This window comes from Ramularia collo-cygni (genome assembly GCF_900074925.1).
Source record: "Ramularia collo-cygni strain URUG2 genome assembly, contig: RCC_scaffold16, whole genome shotgun sequence".
Lineage (NCBI taxonomy): Eukaryota > Fungi > Ascomycota > Dothideomycetes > Mycosphaerellales > Mycosphaerellaceae > Ramularia > Ramularia collo-cygni.
The window spans coordinates 267,592-284,011 of record NW_019716270.1 but is presented as its reverse complement, the minus strand read 5'-3'; the positions used below and the strand labels follow the sequence as shown (position 1 = coordinate 284,011).

At 51.0% G+C, this 16,420-nt stretch overlaps 8 protein-coding genes; 3 read left to right on the top strand and 5 right to left on the bottom strand.

Moving 5' to 3' along the window:
- Window positions 1–1,837: 1,837 nt before the first annotated feature.
- On the bottom strand, window positions 1,838–2,673 carry RCC_08993 (uncharacterized protein; the record flags this gene model as incomplete). XM_023774238.1 has 2 exons in its annotated part: window positions 1,838–2,569; window positions 2,626–2,673. The coding sequence occupies 2 exons, from the start codon at window positions 2,671–2,673 to the stop codon at window positions 1,838–1,840; spliced, it is 780 nt and encodes a 259-aa protein (XP_023630006.1).
- Window positions 2,674–3,487: 814 nt separating this feature from the next.
- Window positions 3,488–3,962, bottom strand: RCC_08992 (probable MDM35 Mitochondrial Distribution and Morphology protein; the record flags this gene model as incomplete). XM_023774237.1 has 4 exons in its annotated part: window positions 3,488–3,586; window positions 3,675–3,745; window positions 3,810–3,847; window positions 3,922–3,962. The coding sequence occupies 4 exons, from the start codon at window positions 3,960–3,962 to the stop codon at window positions 3,488–3,490; spliced, it is 249 nt and encodes an 82-aa protein (XP_023630005.1).
- A 291-nt stretch (window positions 3,963–4,253) lies between these two features.
- Window positions 4,254–6,037, bottom strand: RCC_08991 (probable glycerol:H+ symporter (Gup1); the record flags this gene model as incomplete). XM_023774236.1 has 2 exons in its annotated part: window positions 4,254–5,210; window positions 5,267–6,037. The coding sequence occupies 2 exons, from the start codon at window positions 6,035–6,037 to the stop codon at window positions 4,254–4,256; spliced, it is 1,728 nt and encodes a 575-aa protein (XP_023630004.1).
- Window positions 6,038–6,316: 279 nt separating this feature from the next.
- RCC_08990 (related to actin) lies at window positions 6,317–7,867 on the top strand (the record flags this gene model as incomplete). XM_023774235.1 has 3 exons in its annotated part: window positions 6,317–6,371; window positions 6,427–7,424; window positions 7,493–7,867. The coding sequence occupies 3 exons, from the start codon at window positions 6,317–6,319 to the stop codon at window positions 7,865–7,867; spliced, it is 1,428 nt and encodes a 475-aa protein (XP_023630003.1).
- Window positions 7,868–8,836: 969 nt separating this feature from the next.
- On the top strand, window positions 8,837–10,372 carry RCC_08989 (uncharacterized protein; the record flags this gene model as incomplete). XM_023774234.1 has 2 exons in its annotated part: window positions 8,837–9,789; window positions 9,874–10,372. The coding sequence occupies 2 exons, from the start codon at window positions 8,837–8,839 to the stop codon at window positions 10,370–10,372; spliced, it is 1,452 nt and encodes a 483-aa protein (XP_023630002.1).
- Window positions 10,373–10,657: 285 nt separating this feature from the next.
- Window positions 10,658–13,036, bottom strand: RCC_08988 (related to capsule polysaccharide synthase Cps1; the record flags this gene model as incomplete). Its single annotated transcript, XM_023774233.1, has 1 exon — window positions 10,658–13,036. One exon carries the CDS (start codon window positions 13,034–13,036, stop codon window positions 10,658–10,660), a length of 2,379 nt encoding a protein of 792 aa, XP_023630001.1.
- Window positions 13,037–13,323: 287 nt separating this feature from the next.
- On the top strand, window positions 13,324–14,024 carry RCC_08987 (uncharacterized protein; the record flags this gene model as incomplete). XM_023774232.1 has 2 exons in its annotated part: window positions 13,324–13,600; window positions 13,654–14,024. The coding sequence occupies 2 exons, from the start codon at window positions 13,324–13,326 to the stop codon at window positions 14,022–14,024; spliced, it is 648 nt and encodes a 215-aa protein (XP_023630000.1).
- A 638-nt stretch (window positions 14,025–14,662) lies between these two features.
- On the bottom strand, window positions 14,663–16,297 carry RCC_08986 (uncharacterized protein; the record flags this gene model as incomplete). Its single annotated transcript, XM_023774231.1, has 1 exon — window positions 14,663–16,297. The coding sequence occupies one exon, from the start codon at window positions 16,295–16,297 to the stop codon at window positions 14,663–14,665; it is 1,635 nt and encodes a 544-aa protein (XP_023629999.1).
- Window positions 16,298–16,420: the final 123 nt, after the last annotated feature.

The following is a 16,420-nucleotide window of genomic DNA, read 5'->3' as shown; positions in this document are numbered from 1 at the left end:
GCGTGGATTACTTAGCGAACTTGGACTACCTTACCTAGTAGTTACGGTGGGAGCTGGGCTGGTTCCTGCTTCATATCTGACTCAAGATCTGCAGGGATCACCGTCTGCACCTGTCAAGAAGCTCAGCTTACATAATGCTGGGGTATATCCTTGACCTTGTCTCTGGAGATTTCGACGGCCGTCGATTGCATGAGTGCATCGGAGTCGTAAACTCGGGCAACTTGGGAGGTGTTGAATCTTGGGAGGTGTTGAATGTTGGGAGGTGTTGAATGTTGGGAGGTGTTGAATGTTGGAAGACGCGCCCATTTGCTGTGGGTAGTTTCTGTCCACCTCCCATTCCAAGCCTGTACTCCTGAAACTTGGAGCCGGAGATTTCCATCCTTTCTGGTGGAATAAGATAGCGGCCAAATCAGAGCCCGACAAGTATTCTATCAGACTGCCCTGTAGCCGCCTGCCTTCGATCCACCGTCATGTTGATGACAGAGCTCCCAACTGAGCTCATCGCCGCGATCTGCGAACATCTACCGACAAGCAACCTCTTCAACGTACGCCAAAGCTGCAAGCGTCCGGACTCAGTCAACGTCAAACTCTTCTTCTGAAGATAGTACTATGAAGAACTCTGCACCCTAGTGACACCTCGCAATCTGGACTTTCTCCGGTTTGTTGCAGATCATGAGACCTCGCGGCAATCAGTGCGAGCAGTTGACATCTTTCCGGGATTGTGGGAATCATTCGATTATCTAAACGGAAGAAAGAGTCGCGAAATGTTGCCTCCGCGATTAGCACAAGATCGTTTCCAAGCGTATCGCCAAATCTTGACCGAAGTCTTTGCACGCTTTCCCAGTATGAACAGGGGAGAGGATTCTCGACCTGAACCCCTACACTGCATTGACTGGCTGAGCATCAAACGACGAACCGGTCAGGACCCAGCAGTTCCTTCAATTCAAGCGAGAAATCTAATGGTGCACCAGAGCATCACGTTCGAACAAAAGTGCTGATGGCGTTGCTTAGAGCTCTATCTGTCAGCAACATCTCACTCAAATCTCTGACCAGCTGCAGTGGTGAATGTGCATCCCTCGAGTCGCATGAGTTCCAGAAGGTAACCTTGCCTAATGCTCTGCGCGATGAACGGCAGATTCGCCTCTGCTGGACTTAGTACATGAAGTTTCCCAGAGAATGGAAGTTCAATACCATGGGCTACATGCTCAAAGCGGCATCCGCCAGCGTCGAGGAATTCCTTTAGGGAACGGCATCTTTTGCTCTTGGAATCACTGGTTCTGAAAATGCTCCATATCATAGGCTCGTGGATGGAACGCACTTTCAGACGCTGAGAGAGCTGAGAGATAAGAGCTGAGAAGAGCTGAGAAGAGCTGAGAGAGCTGAAAGAGCTGAGAGAGCTGAGAGGGCTGAAAATGTCTTCATTACTTGTGGCTTCGAGCGCTCTTCCTGCTTTCTTCTCCTCCACACGATCTCCGCTTCGAAGATTGGAACTCTCAGAGATACAAATTGAAAAGTCAAGGTCAACCATTGAGGGTAGCGCTCGCTGGCGTCGTGTATTCAATCACATGGCCGGGCATACTAATCTTGAATTTATCGACCTGACGATGCTTGGTTATGCTAGCGTATACTGGACGCCGTTCGATCCCACGCATGGTCCAGAAACACCGCACGCTCTGACTGTACGTCGTTATCATGCTGTGTGGGATAGATTGAGATTGGAATCTGATGTCGAGTTCAAGATGTGGATGGACAGTGTCTGTTTCGACATACGGCGTGGTGATGGATACAGTTCTGATGATCATGGAAGCTATGTATTCGGCGAGGATTTGGAGAAACCTCAACACAAAACCTCCACATCCCTTCCCAACTCCCCAAAGCTCTCCCTCAACCACTTAGCCAGCGCTCCAGTGCCCACACTCTCATCTCGACCACTGGACTGACTTGCCAGCACAATCTTCCWCAACGCCTTCAATTCCAACAATCCATCGAGTCGGAAATCGGACCTTAACTGCAATGCCGTCATCTCCATCCTCGTATAAGAATCCCAGATTGTCTGGGTCGCAAAGTGCAACTTCACCTCCCTCAAATGTGGACACTTCAACATCAATTCCATATCATCATTCAGAGCATCTTGCGGCAGCCATGCGTATGGGAAGCGTGAGAAGTAAGGGAAGCTCAGGCGATACACCGCGTCGAAGCCCGTGGAGATCGTTGTAGGGACATCGCCGTGTAAAATCGACAAGTCGATTCCGCTGAGCCAGTTTTGGAAAGCGGCATTTCCGGGTCCCGAGTGGATTTCCACTTCGGTCTGGTTTAGTGCTACCAGAAGGGACTCGGCGCGCATCTGCTTGGATGTGCCGATGATTTCTGGCAGGGGGATTCCCTGGCGAGGTTGGTGGTTGTTGCCGCGCAGGAAAAAGGCAAAGGTTGATCTGGGGAAGATCTCCTCGAGGACTGCGCGTCGGAGATCGTACGGGAGTGCAGTCAGGTCGAATTTTGTCGGGATGGCTCGACGTGGAAGACGCTCTGCAGGGCGAAGGCTGAGGGTCGAGGTGTTCGACGTCTTGATCTGTGGGATTGCGGTTAGTTTTGTTGGATTTGGAAGAGGATGGCGCGCGCGCTTACTTTCTCGCCGTTGGCTTTGCGGCAGACCTGGGCCCAAGTCATAGCCATTTTGACTAATATACGTATGTGGAGGTGGAAACTTGGGTGCTTAGTGAAAGTTCTGTCGTCGGTAGTCGACGGTGATGAAGAGTCGCTTCGGAGAGTTGGAAGTAAAAGTCCAAGTCGCGGTTGCCCTTCTGCTTCTTTTTCTTCTTGCTTGGTGAAGGTGGCTTCGAAGTTGCGGCAGCGAGAGATGGAATCGATACTGGAGATGTCGATGAAGGAGAAAGAGTTCGGTGGTCTTTGAAGTTGGATTTATATACGTCCGTTAGTAGATTCTCGAGTAAAGTCACTTGTGGAAAAACAGTGAATGTAGTCCGAAAAGAGTGGGGCGCTCCTGTTTGGCAAACATGCAGGGACAACAATCTTCCGGTCCTTATTCACTCGTGGCACACGTGATAGGCTCCAGTGTAGTCAGATCGCCGCAAGAGCCTGTCAGAAGACAGGCGTGAGGTCACATCTGCTTCGGTCCGTGGGTAAGTTTCATGTGAGGCGAGTTGTGTATAATCATTGTGAGCCAGCATGTAATGTAGCATATCATGGCATATGAACGCTTGTGATCGGAAAAGTAAGAACATGATGAAACGAAAGAGATGGAGCGAACTCGCCAGATACTTATAGAAGCGCCACCCACGGCAATTGTGTCCTCTTCTCAAGGGACAAATACCAAAATCAAGCAAACGAAGGAGTGGAATAAAGCCTTGCTACGCTGAACACCTCCGCTATGCATACCAAATCACCAATCAACTCCTACAAAGCAAAACGAATCAGCAAAAACCATCCCCATCAAGCCCCGCGACGAAGACAAAGGAGTTCCTCACGCTTATTTCCCACTCGGTTGCATATAATCCGCATCATTATCCTTATTATCCTCCCTCGCCTCCTCAAGCATCGTATCAATTCCCCGATCCTTGAGCGCTTTCTAAAAAGAGAACATCTTCGTCAATAAATTTTTCGAAACGTGGCAAACAAACAAACGCGCCGCCAGCAGAAAGGAATGATGTACTAACATTGAGACATGTTTGATATTGTTTGAAGAGCGGTGCACACTCATCCGACGTCGCCGTGCCTCGAAGATATTCTGCCAAAGTGTTAAGACTTTTTAAAATTGGGGCTCATGGATTGATGGAGGCGAGGTGCGATACTTTCGGAATACCATTTCAAGAAGCAGGAATCGTAACGTCTGTGGATTTTTTATCTTTTCATCAGTTCTGATTGATCGATTTGTTGGAGGTTTTTGATCGAGATGGCACAAACTCTTTGACTTCATTGCATTCTGGAGCTAGAGATGCCGACATGATGGATGCGATTTGGCGAGTGATGGGATGGAAGGGAGTTGTGTTGCGCGTGATGTTGCCGTGGAAAGCGCGCTAGGAGGTAGTTCTCGAAAGTTTATGATTTAGATAATGCACGGCATAAAGTAATGCACGCTTGGCATGTGAACGACTACATTGAATGCGGACATGGTCCTTTCATATTTCCAAATACCACGTCGTATATTGAACAAGACGTTTATACAACATTCGATATTCTACACAACACCAACCAGCAGTGATAGTCATACACCCCTTTCCTCGCCCCTCACCCATCTAACATTTCAAATACACACCCCTCCGCTTCTCCCCCTCCCTCCACTCAAACATGACCTGCACGCCCACAAACAGCGTGGCACAAGCAGCCGCCAGAAATACCCTCCCTTCCCACCCTGAAATTATCCCCTCAACCAACCCCTTCAATCCATCCAATCCCACAGCAAACCCCACCAGATTAGCCGCCATCATCATGAGGATATTGCCCACGGCTCCTAAACCACATAACATCCTATACGCTTCCGGTCGATCTTTCCATTTCCTCGCCGGGAAAGCCAGAGTCGCTAATACTTCTGGCAGGACGAAGAGAGTGACTAGCCAGCCCCACATGAGGAGTTTGAGGTTAATATCATGCCATAGAGCGACGAAAGTGAAGACGGCGAGGTAATTTGCCATGGCTCTCATTTTCCCCCCTCCACTTCCTCCCATGGGGACATAGATATATCTCACCACGAAGCGGTTGAAGGAACGATGCCAACCTCTCCAGAACGCCAAGGCGGAATAGTTGTCAGACATGCAACGGACCATGTTCTCGGGTGGATCAATGCCATCTACCAATGCCCATAATCTAAAGAAGCGCCATGGGATGAGAAGTTTCAACCAGATGACGTGCAGGTTGAAGTAACCTAGCATGCTGAGTTGGAAGGGGGAGTAGATGGACCAATCGGGAGAGGATTTTGAAATGGCGACGGCGTAGAGGTAGTGGAGGACCAGTTCCATGGCGAGGAGACAGAGGAAGAAACGGATCGCGTAGGGGATGATTCGTTGGCGGGAGGTTGATGGTAAGGGGTGGCGGGATTGCGAGATGTAGTCGTTGAAGTTTATGATGGGACCGGTGAGGTAAAGAGGGGAATAGAGAGTGTAGGCGAGGTAGTTTTTGAAGGTAAAGTCCTGGGGAAGAGCACCGATGGAGACGCGTTCGCGTTCGGGGAGGGAAGAGGGGTTGAGGTTTTTCTTCTGGAGGTGGTTAGTTTGAGAAGTTGGTGAGGGGAGGAAGGGTGAGGGATATCTACCTCGATGGGACTGCTGGCTCGACGATCTTGCATCCAGAGATGGTCAAAGTTGAAGGCGATGAGACGTAAGACGGTGATGTTGAAGAGGATTTCCCAACGAGGGAGGAGGCCGCCGTAGCTGTCGATCCATGCGGCCCATCCAGGAGTGTCCGGGGATGTGTTGAAGAGGAGAGCAGAAATGTCTCGGAGTTGGTATCCATGACAAAGCTCGTTGGCGAAGAGAATTCCAATATTGGAAATCCAAGTTGACAGCCCAACGTATTGCTTGGGGAGGGCTGTTGCGATTTGGAAGTTTGCATACAGAATGAGAAGGACCTTTGCGGTGGAGAAGCCGTGCAATGCCACGAGGAAAATCAAGGCAAAGGTGAGATCAAAGGTGACTCGAGAGTTCAATCGTTTTTCCGGCTCGACTTTGCTTTGGTTGGATGGACTCGTCACTCTCCTCAGAATGGGATGCAGGATCAAGACGAGCAGCATAACAGGAATGTTCTCGCGGAATCCCGAGTATTGTGAGTCGGAATCGTCCAATTTCCTTCCGGGAATCCATCCTTCCGAGAGTAAATGTTCATATCGTTGGTAGCCCGGATGATCTGGACGGGAAACATCGTAGACGCATTTGAACATCAACGCGGGAATGGTGAGAAAGACGAGGTAGTAGAGGTAATATTCCCATGTCCGCCATTTCGACGGCTGTGCTGAGGGATGCGGTTGCCCCGTCGGCGATGCGAATCGTACATCGAGTGTTTCCACCCGGTACAGATCTCGCAACATGTTGGTTGGGGAGATGAGGTGGATTGATCGAAATCAGGAGATGGATGGATGCAAGGTACGTGGAGGGTCTAGGAGGGATGGAATGCTTGCGATTGGTCRACGGACTCGACTCCGCCGGCCGGGTCGAAACACGGTGCAGGCACGCCAGGCGCGTAACATTCATGGAAGGCCATTGAAGTCCATCAACATTCATTGATCAAGATATCTCGCATTGGAAGGAGCATTGTGGTCGCGACTACTAGATTCAAGTGCATGTAAAGAGTGAGGTGGAATCTCAACATGGCCTCGTCCGCAATGCCCTCGGGGCAGGTCAACATGCAAGAGTACGCTGGCGGTGGGTGGATTCTACAACCATGCTGGAGGATTGCATCGTCTAACACCATTCCCAGACGACATCAACGCCCTCATCCTCGATCCCGGCTCTCACACCACTCGCGCGGGCTTCGGCGGGGAGGATGTGCCCAAATCCGTCTGTCCCACGAGCTACGGCCTGCTCGAGGATGGCAGCAAAGTATTCGGCGAAAATGGCATCCACAACCCTAAACCCGGCATGGAGATTCGCACGCCCTACGACGGCGATGGCATTGTCGAGGATTGGGATACAGCGACGGCATTGTGGCAGTACGCCMTCACCTCCCGCTTGACGGGCGCCAAACAGACTCCTCCGAGTAAGAATGGGCTGAATGATGACAAGGACGAGGGGGGAGACACCAACATGGAGGAGGCGGCGGAGAAGAACGAGGTAGAGGACGAAGAGAGTGACCTGTTGGCTGAATATCCATTATTGATGAGTGAACCCGCGTGGAATCCCGTCAAGGCGAGGGAGAAGACCATGGAGATTGCCATGGAGAAGTGGGGGGTACCCGCCTTCTTCCTGGCCAAGACGGGTCAATTGGCAGCATATGCACAAGGCAAGGCGACGGCGTTGGTGGTGGATGTCGGGCATCAAAACACCTCCGTCACCGCCGTGTGGGAGGGAATGGTGTTGAAGAAGAGCGTGCATCACACTCCTCTCGCATCCTCCTACCTCTCCTCCCAAATTCGCGCCATGTTCGCTTCCCTCCCCACTCCCGCCCCTCTGGTCCCCCATTTCATGGTCAAGTCGAAATCCCCCGTCGACGCCAACTCTCCCTCCAACGCGATCTACAACAAATTCGACACGCCTCCCACCGCATCCTACCGCGCGCTGGAAGAAGAGCGGGTCCTTACGGCTTTCAAGGAATCCCTCTGCACCACCTGGCCCGGTCCCAACCGATTGGAAAGCCCAACCGGCGCTCCCGGAGGCTACACTAATGTCGACCATGCAAAGCAACTACCGCCGAAGCCGTTTGAGTTTCCMGACGGATGGAATACGGTATTTGGGGTGGAGAGATTCAAGGTTGTAGAGGTAAGACATGTCCCAATCCTTCCATACATTCATCCATCCATTCATGTCGACTAACATGACATTCATAGGGCCTCTTCGATCAAGCAGCCGCATACCCCACTCCAGACTTCACCCCAACACCAGATCAAACACTCACATCCCTCTGCAAAAAGGCCATTGATGCCGTCGACGTCGACGCCCGGCCGCACCTCATGAATAACATCATTGTCACGGGCGCCGGTTCGTTGATTGAGAAGTTGCCCGATCGATTACAAGCCGACCTACAAGCCATCTACCCGAATCCGAAAGTCAGAGTCCTGGCCGGAAGCAGTGTGGAGAGGAAGTTTGGTGCGTGGATTGGAGGCAGTGTTTTGGGGAGTTTGGGCTCGTTCCATCAGATGTGGGTTAGTCGGAGTGAGTGGGATGAATTTGGCGCGGCGATTGTGGAGAAGAGGTGTAAGTGAGATGGAATGCCGGGGATGATGAGGAGGGAGATGGCTAGCTGCAGAATTCACGAACGAATGGAAAATGTGCCACATGTCTGTGTTGGTTGCTGTTGAAATGACCCTAGGTACAGTCAAGGTTTCCTTTGATGGGGAAGGGTGACTCACTGCAAAGACCACGCGTCTGGTCAACGGCGGTGAAATGAAACATTGTTTCAACTCGCATGATGCAACGAAGGATATGGTGATTGTCACACTGGCAACGTGGATTTACATGGTACGCCGTTACCTATCTGGTAGGCCGTTTGGGTTGAAACGCTTATTACTCAGCGGGAAGGCGGCACAAACGTTTGCAGTGTGATGTGCTCTTGTTCATCTTCATCATCACCATCATCATCATTGTYAAACATTCATCAGTGATTCTCACACCATACGCCATGCAGAGGAATGCAGTCTTCATTTTGGCGGCAGCTGGGTGGTCAAAAGTACACCTTCCCAAGTGTATCAATGTGCAAGACCAAGACACCCTCCAGAAGACAACTTGACCGTTATCCCACGCATCGATGATGAACCGTTTCATCCCACAACGAACCAACTCCTTTCCCACCGTCTATTACTTCCTCCTTTACACAGCGATACAATCTGTAACCACGACATTCCCTCCATCAATGGCTCACCCCGTCATCAACGGCCTCAGAACCAGACTTTCCCTCTCCCTCCTTTCAAGAAAGATTACAACCAAACCGTTGGCACACAACGTCCACCCCTCCAGTAACAAAGCTCTCCTCTGCAAGGAATGTATAAGTCGTGCCACAAATCCAGCAGTTGTCTCTCATCTTCATCTTCAATCCTCACATCCATTTGGAAAACTACAAACAGTTTTCCTCACATTCTTTGATCCAGATCTTCCACTTTCGTTCCCGACATCGAAACAGAAACATCCAACCAATAACCTTTTAATACACGATCACATACACACAACCAGACAACATGCGTTCCACAGCAATTATCGCTCTCGCCGCCGCTTCCAGCATCGCTCAAGGTCAGAGAGTTGCTTCTCGACAAACCGTTGATCCATTTGGCATAAATGAGCTCATCAACGGAGACTTCGGCGCTTCCGTCGACGCTTCCGCCGACGCTTCCGCCAATGCTGGAAAAGGTCAGAAAGTTGCTTCTCGCGGTGTGCAGGCCTTTTCCTTCGGCGCCTCGTCTTCAACTGGCGTCGACGCGGACGCCGAGGTTGGAGACGACACGGCAAAGGAGAAGAGAGGTGTGGTCGACTTCAGCAACCTCGATGTGAGCACCTCGGCTTCAGCCGACGCCGACGCTTCCGCCAACCTCGGAGACGATGCGGCAAATGAGAAGAGAGTCTCCTCTCGCGGYGAGATGGAGATTGGCCCCTTTGGCCCCTTTGCCCTCGACGTCTCGACTTCAACTAGCGCCGACGCTTCCGCCACCGCCGGAGATGGCGCGGCAAATAAGAAGAGAGTCTCCTCTCGCGGAATCAATGTTTTGTCGCTTCCCCCCCTTGCTGTCGACGCCTCGTCTTCAACTAGCGCCGACGCTTCCGCCAACGCCGGAGAAGACGCGGCGAACGAGAAGAGAGGTGCGATTATGCTTCCGATTGGAGGCCCCCTGTCCCTTGACGCCTCCGCTCGAAACGGCGTCGAAGCTTCCGCCAACGCCGGAGAAGAAGACTCTGGGCTAAAAAAGCGCCAGTCCACTCAACAAGCCTATGGTCAATGCGGTGGGGACTCGTACAAGGGCCCAACATCCTGCGCTGCGGGATCAAAATGCTACCGTCGCGATGCTTCTTACTCGCAGTGTTTGCCAACTGTACAGCAGGCGTATGGTCAGTGTGCGGGTAGCAACTACTTTGGACCGGATGCTTGTGCGTTGGGATCTTCGTGCACGAAGTTGAGGAATGATTATTCGCAGTGTCTGTAAGTTCTTCCCCCTCACCTGTCCTCCCCATTTCATACATATTTTCGAGGGAAATGATTGCTGACGGTCGATGATTTATCTAGTCCTGCTGGAAAGGGAGGCGCCAAAGCCGTCGCATCCGAAGACATGTTGTCGGAAAAAGACATGGCTTCTGTGGATATGGACCCCAAACACAACCCCGAAGGCGCGGACGAAGACCCCGTGCACGCCGACATTTCCGCTGAAATGACAGGAAAGTCCACCGCCGAGATGGCAGCAGCTCCGGAATACAAGACCGAAGACACAATGATGGCTATGCCTACTCCTTCATCCATGGAGACAGAAATCATGACGGCCACGGACTCCATRGTCCCATCCAAGGAGACCCCGACGGAAATGGCTATGCCGACTATGAATGACAGCAGCAAGACGAACGCTACCAAGACGATGGGATCTAGCATGCCTTCTGGTACTTCCTCCATGGGAATGGGTGGTGACAGGCAGCCTGCGGAGTACGAGGGTGTTGCTGCGAGGGGATTGGTTGTTCCAGGAATGGTTTTTGCGATTGGAATGGGAGCTGTTTACTTGGCGATGGGTTTGTAGATTCTGTCTGGTCAGTTTTATCTTTCTACTGGTTGGTTATTGTTTGGGGGGTGCGAAGTTGGGAGGGAGTGCGAAGTGGGGAGTTGTTGGCAGGGCTGCTTGTTGGATATACCATTTACAGTAATAGCGCGATTCTGGGAATTTATATTACTATTACATCTCCATTTCCACATTTTTTGGTGATATAAACATCTCCTTCTATTTTCTTATTCAAGTATCCACATCACATTCGTCATCCAACTTCAAAAGAGCAAAGAAAACCCCTTGAATTCAGCTCCCTAAACTCTACCATGCCCAATTCCTCTCGAACCGATCATTAGTCCTCACAGCAGTGGTGGCAGCAGCAACAAGTTTCCCAGCCATCGGATTCTGTTGCAGCTGTGGCACTGGTGTAAAACCCCTCGCCCAATCCTGCGGTAGCGCTTGTTGTGGTTGATAACTATCCGTGGTACTACTTCCAACTCCACTTCCCAAAGGTAATTGATATAATTTCGCAATCATATAATGCACGACGCAAGTACCCAACCAAATGACGATCAAAAGGATGGCTAGCAGACGGTGTTCGAGGCAGTGTTTACATGCTGCTGCTGTGGTGTATGGGGAGGGTGCAGGAGTTGCTGCGGAAAGTTGGGCCTTGATCTTAGCGGCGGAAGTAGGGGTGTATACTGTGAAGAGGGAGGATGCGCCGAAGCCTGGGATTTCGTCTTCTGTGAAGTCTTTGTTTGAGGCGGGGTGCTGTCTTTGCAGATTTGTTGGGTTGGATGTGGTGGATGAGGGTTCATTGGTTGAGGAGATGGAGGGGCCTGATGATGATTGTAGCCTTGTGGACGTTGGAGGGGGGCCGTGTCGGTGGTAGTCTTCGATGTTGGCGGGTGGGCTGAAGGTTATGGGGCCTTCCCGTGGACCGATGGAAACGTTTTCTTGAGGGAGATCGCCTGAGGTTCCGAGACGAGTGGTGGGTGAGGGTGCTGGTGGTGTTTTGGGATCTGTTTGGAGTTTTGGTGGTGTGGTGAGGGATTGTGTTTCCTCTGGTGTGGTGGAGTCTGAAGACGGAATATATTCAACAATACCAGCGGGTTGAGATGCTGGTGCAGGAGCTGAACTTTCACGGGCTTGAGATGTTTGAGGTGATGGCGTGGCGGACTTGCTATCGACCTGTGGTCCTGGAGATGCCTGATCGATAGGCGTGAAATGACCTTCTCCGGTAGTATTCATGGCCTCCTTCGCTGGTGGAACATTGGAATATCGAGATGACCCACTCGATGAAGAACTGCCTGGTCTTGAACTGAGACTGTGCTGTCTTGACGAAGTACTTGTTCCTCCTCCAGCGGCTCGATTGATACCAGCTAAATCTCTGCCACCCCAATGACAATTCCAGAAGGTGAAACCCGCATACAGCTTGATCAGACTGTGAAAGTAAGCAAAAGCAAAGTATCCCGGCAACATCCTCAAGTCTTCTGGATGACGTTGGAAGTAAGCCCATAATTTGACCATCTTCGTTGCAAAAATCCAGGTTCCTAATGCAAGATATGTCCAGAGAGTTCCGTACCCCGAAGCCCTCAGAAGATAAGCCAGTCCAACATCATTGAACAATGCAAAGTTGAAGARCGAGGTAATGTACACCGCATAGACACACCAAGGTTGACTCCTGTAAACCGTCCGATCAGTAATCAGACTCGCAGAATTCGACCTCCAAGTCGTCCGAACCCATCGAAGACACTGCTGTACGAATTTGGGATAAGCTCCCAACGTCGTCTCAATGCATGCATCATCAGAATACTGGATTTTAATCCCCCAGCCACGAGAGACTTCAAATCGGGTAATGTAATTATCATCGTCAGGATTCAGGGGTCCACAAAGCCCGAAGAAGAATCTCTCATTCGTGAATCCCGGGAGGAAGTCCTTGTCCTGAAGAATCACGGTACGATGGAGAGAAGTCCTGCCCGAAATGACAAAGACTCCGCCGTCGATTATGTTGGTGGCTCGGATTTCAAAGTTGTGGCGTTCGAGATAGATGGCTCCGAGCATATTCCAGTAAGACAAGACATTGAAACCTGTGTGTTCTTTTCGCACACGTTTGTTGGTTCCTACGGCTCCGATTTGGGGATCTTCAAAAGGGGCTAGGGCTGTGGGGAGGAATTTGTGGCCCCAGAGAACGTGGTCGTCAAGGAGAACGGTTATTTTCGTCTTGACTTTTCGGATGCCGAGGGCCACTTGAGTACGCTTGTTGGCTTGTTGGGCTGTGAGGATTGTGATTTTCGTGTCTGAGCAGGCCTCTGTATATTTGTTGATCAGGTACTTGCAGCTTGCATACTTTTCCATTCCGACTACGACGATGAAGATCTCCTTGGGACGATTGACGAGGCAGGATTCGAGACAGTGAATGAATTCATTGTTGGCGGGATCGACGGTTGGTAGGATCACGGAGCAGTCTTGAGAGGTCAGGGTTGGGTTTTCGGGAACTGGAGTCGGTTCGTAGCACCAGAATGCAATGAGGTGAACGATCAGACGAATGTATCGAAAAGCGAAGTAGGCGCCGAACCAAAAGAGGGGACGTTCGTAGGCGCTTGTGAAGATAGGGGGTGAGTAGTAATGCCATGCCGAAGAAACGTGCCAGCCGATCTCGCCGGTCAGGTCTGAGAGTATCAGCTTGATGTTCTCCATGATAAGCTTGTGTGAGAATCAGGGGTTGGAGGAAGCATCGTGCGACTTCGACAACTCACCAGGGATATAGCAGATCTCTCGCGCACAAAGCGTTCACCAAGAACGGCGGTGGATGTGAGTCTGAACAAAGGTGATGTGTGAACATCTCGATGCGATTCTTATCCAAGAGCGGTGGAAGAAGCTTTGAGGCAAACAAAGGAGGTGAAGGTGTAGTCAAACCCCTCTTGATTCTCCATTATTCCTCTCATCCTACATGTAGCTTCGTTCCGAGAAGAATCAATCTCAAGATGCCAGACTTGATTGCAGAGATTTCAGATGTGATCGAAGCGAATCTTCCGGGTCCCGAAACGCGACTGTTGTTATTCAGGGGATGGCTCATCCTCGTGGCAGTTGCGTGGTCAAGTTCTTACATTCAGAGACAATATCAAAGCGGTAATCTATCGCGAAAAAAGATTGGTCGAAGAGTCGGATCATTTTCCTCCACAGCATGGAGTCGATTTTGCAGTATCAGTCTCGGGACTTGGGCTATCCCCTTTCCCCTCCCCGTAATCTGGTGGAAGCGAGGTGAGAGCCGTGCACAAGTCGACGATGAACCAAATACTAATGCCAATCAACAGGCTGCTGCTCTGGTGATCTCGCCATCGGTACTCTCCTGACTTTCATGGGTTACATCCCTGGAATCATCTACGCATGGCACATCATCAACACGACAGGAGACAAACGCAAGGCTCCTCGCGAGATGGAACATATGAATATGCATACTGTTGACGAGATCAAGGCTGTGAATAAGGATGAGGATGGCAGGCCGATGTATCTCGTCTCCTGGGTGGGATATGGGTCTGATCAGGATACTTGGGAGTATGCTGGTGAAATCGACAGAGATGCTTTGAGGAGGTATCGAGCCCTCAATGTTAAGCGACAGCGATCCAGGTCTCGGAGTAGAAGTGATCGGCGCAGGAGGAGTAGCACGACTAGCGGTACCTATTGACCTCTTGAGAAGTGTTACCGGCATTTGGTCGCCGAGGATGGCTGAGATGAGATCATCGCACTTGAGAGCAGCTTCCCGATCCCAACTCTAGCAGATGTTATGCAGAATGTCATGGATATTCTAATGGCTTCTGATGCCGTTTTGGGAAGGCTCACCAAGCTCAAAAGAGAGAACAGACAAAGAAAGATGAAAGCAATGTTCTCGCCTTTGCCAAACCATCGCACAAAGCAGCATCGTATGGGTGACTTCTCATGATTGCTTGAACCTTTTGAAGCATTGTTAAATCGTCAAGTGTCGTCAGCGCAGGATCAATTTGCCAAGGTACATTCACATTCACTCACAGCTCTTGGCGTTGGAAACTCTTTTTGAGAAGTCTAGCTTCTTAACCACCGTCGCCCGAACCTCGGATTTGATCGTTACGCGGAAATTTCTATCTATTGAGTATGTACGTCAAGTAGTGGTGTCATTCGATCAGCYGGAATACGACTCTCGTACACCTAATTAGAAATGCGAAGGATGTTGGATATGTGGCGGCGTTCTATGTGCAGGATTCATAGGCGAATCCTTGCACAGCTTCTGATCCAATGAAGGCTCGCTCAAATCACAAGAGCAACCATATGAGCGGCAGACATACAAGCTCACACCTTGGGTAAAAGCACCGGATCCCTCAACAGCCTCTGCATATCCTCCCTCTTCAACGGCAAAGTAACATCCACTCCATCCTTCGTCCACCCTCTCGACATGCCTCCCACCCCAGACTCCTCCGAAGGCGGACCATCCACAATCAGAATACACCCATCCAAACAAGGCACCATCCCATCCGCATACCTCACCCTCCCTCCCAACCCAAAATCAACATCATAGATCCCTGCCCTAGCCCACGTAGTGACCAAACAATGTCTCCTCCCCAAAAACGCCTGCCAGATTCTCTGCGGAGATTTCTCATACGCGATGCTGTGTAAGTGAGCAGCTATTCGCTGACGAGTATTGACGGTAGAAATCGTCTCTCGAATGCGATGCGCGACGAGTCCCAGAGATTTGCCAGAAGCGACGTCCGAGGCATCCATTTCGATGTTGAGCATCATTGTGGGCGATCCCAGGAAGGAGTCGTCTAATCGGAATGCCGGGCGAACTCCTAGCACGAGATCGCAGTGGACGGGATTTGGGTCGTCTTCGAGACCTCGGGCACGTACGACGCATGACCAGATGTGAGCTAATAGAGCGTCGTGTTTGCTGATTACCAAATTCGTTGGCGCTGAGAAGTTCTGTTGGACGGCTGATTGCCATAGGTGATCAATCTGCTTTCGGTTGAAGTGAATTGTGTACTGCTCAACTGGCGCTGCGGTATCCCACTCTGACCAAGGTAAAGGCGTCCCAGCCAGCGGAAGATCTGCAGGGAATGGAGAAGGTGGCTGAGCGGGAGGATCCCACCAGTCGTATCTATGTAGTGGAAGGTCCAATGCGTCTTTCAGAATGCTGGGATCGGGTCTCGCAGCATCAATGTCGCCCGCGGCGCAAGAGTCTAGTTGACAGGGTTCAAAGATTGGCGTTCGGATTGTTAGGGGCGCATCTGTAAGGATTGCACGACTGACATTGGCCCAGTCCCGCACGAAGTGTGTGAGTGAGGTGATATCTGCCAGTGGATGAGCGATTTTTGCGGCCAAGACAATGGCGCCACATGCGAGCTCGGTGTATTGCACCGCCATGATTGGTTTGTGCGAGCCATCCGCATCCGTGTTATTGGCGGGCTTGAGGGCAAGGACAATGTCTGTTGCAGGTGTAAAATGGGTAAGAGTCACTCCATCCTCTAGTCGATTCCAGACGGGCCGTCTCTTTCCGGAATTGGCAGTGTAAAGATCGTCGACTGTCGCAGTACTTTTCGCTTCTATAAACTCCACGCCAGGATCTGTATCARTGCCAAAGTGTACATAAACACGACCATAACGTCTGGCATGCGGCGGGAAAGATGCTGTTTCTGAAGGAAGACAAGTACCATCTTTGCTGAGGATAGCTTTCAGGTAACCACACCACTGAGGATAAACATTCAGAATTGTGCTGAGCGCCTTGCGAAGATGGGTGGGGAGATCAGATGAAGAAAGTGGAATGGTGGGACGTTCAATTAGCCAAACGGCGCTGGTGAGGCCGAATGTAGCAGTTGTTGCATCCAGTAGCGATAGTGGCACCGCATGTTCACTGTCCACTGACTGCTGAGGAGATATACGGCTCGTCCGAATGATGCGGGGTGATGTTGTTGTCGTTGGAGGGATTGTCATGATGTCGCCAAGGGTGAGAATGTCTTGGAAAGGCTTCCGCAGTGCTCGACCGGCACTACAACACTACTTGTATAGTAGGATTGATCACCCTGGACATGAGTCGAAATGATAAGTGCAAATGGA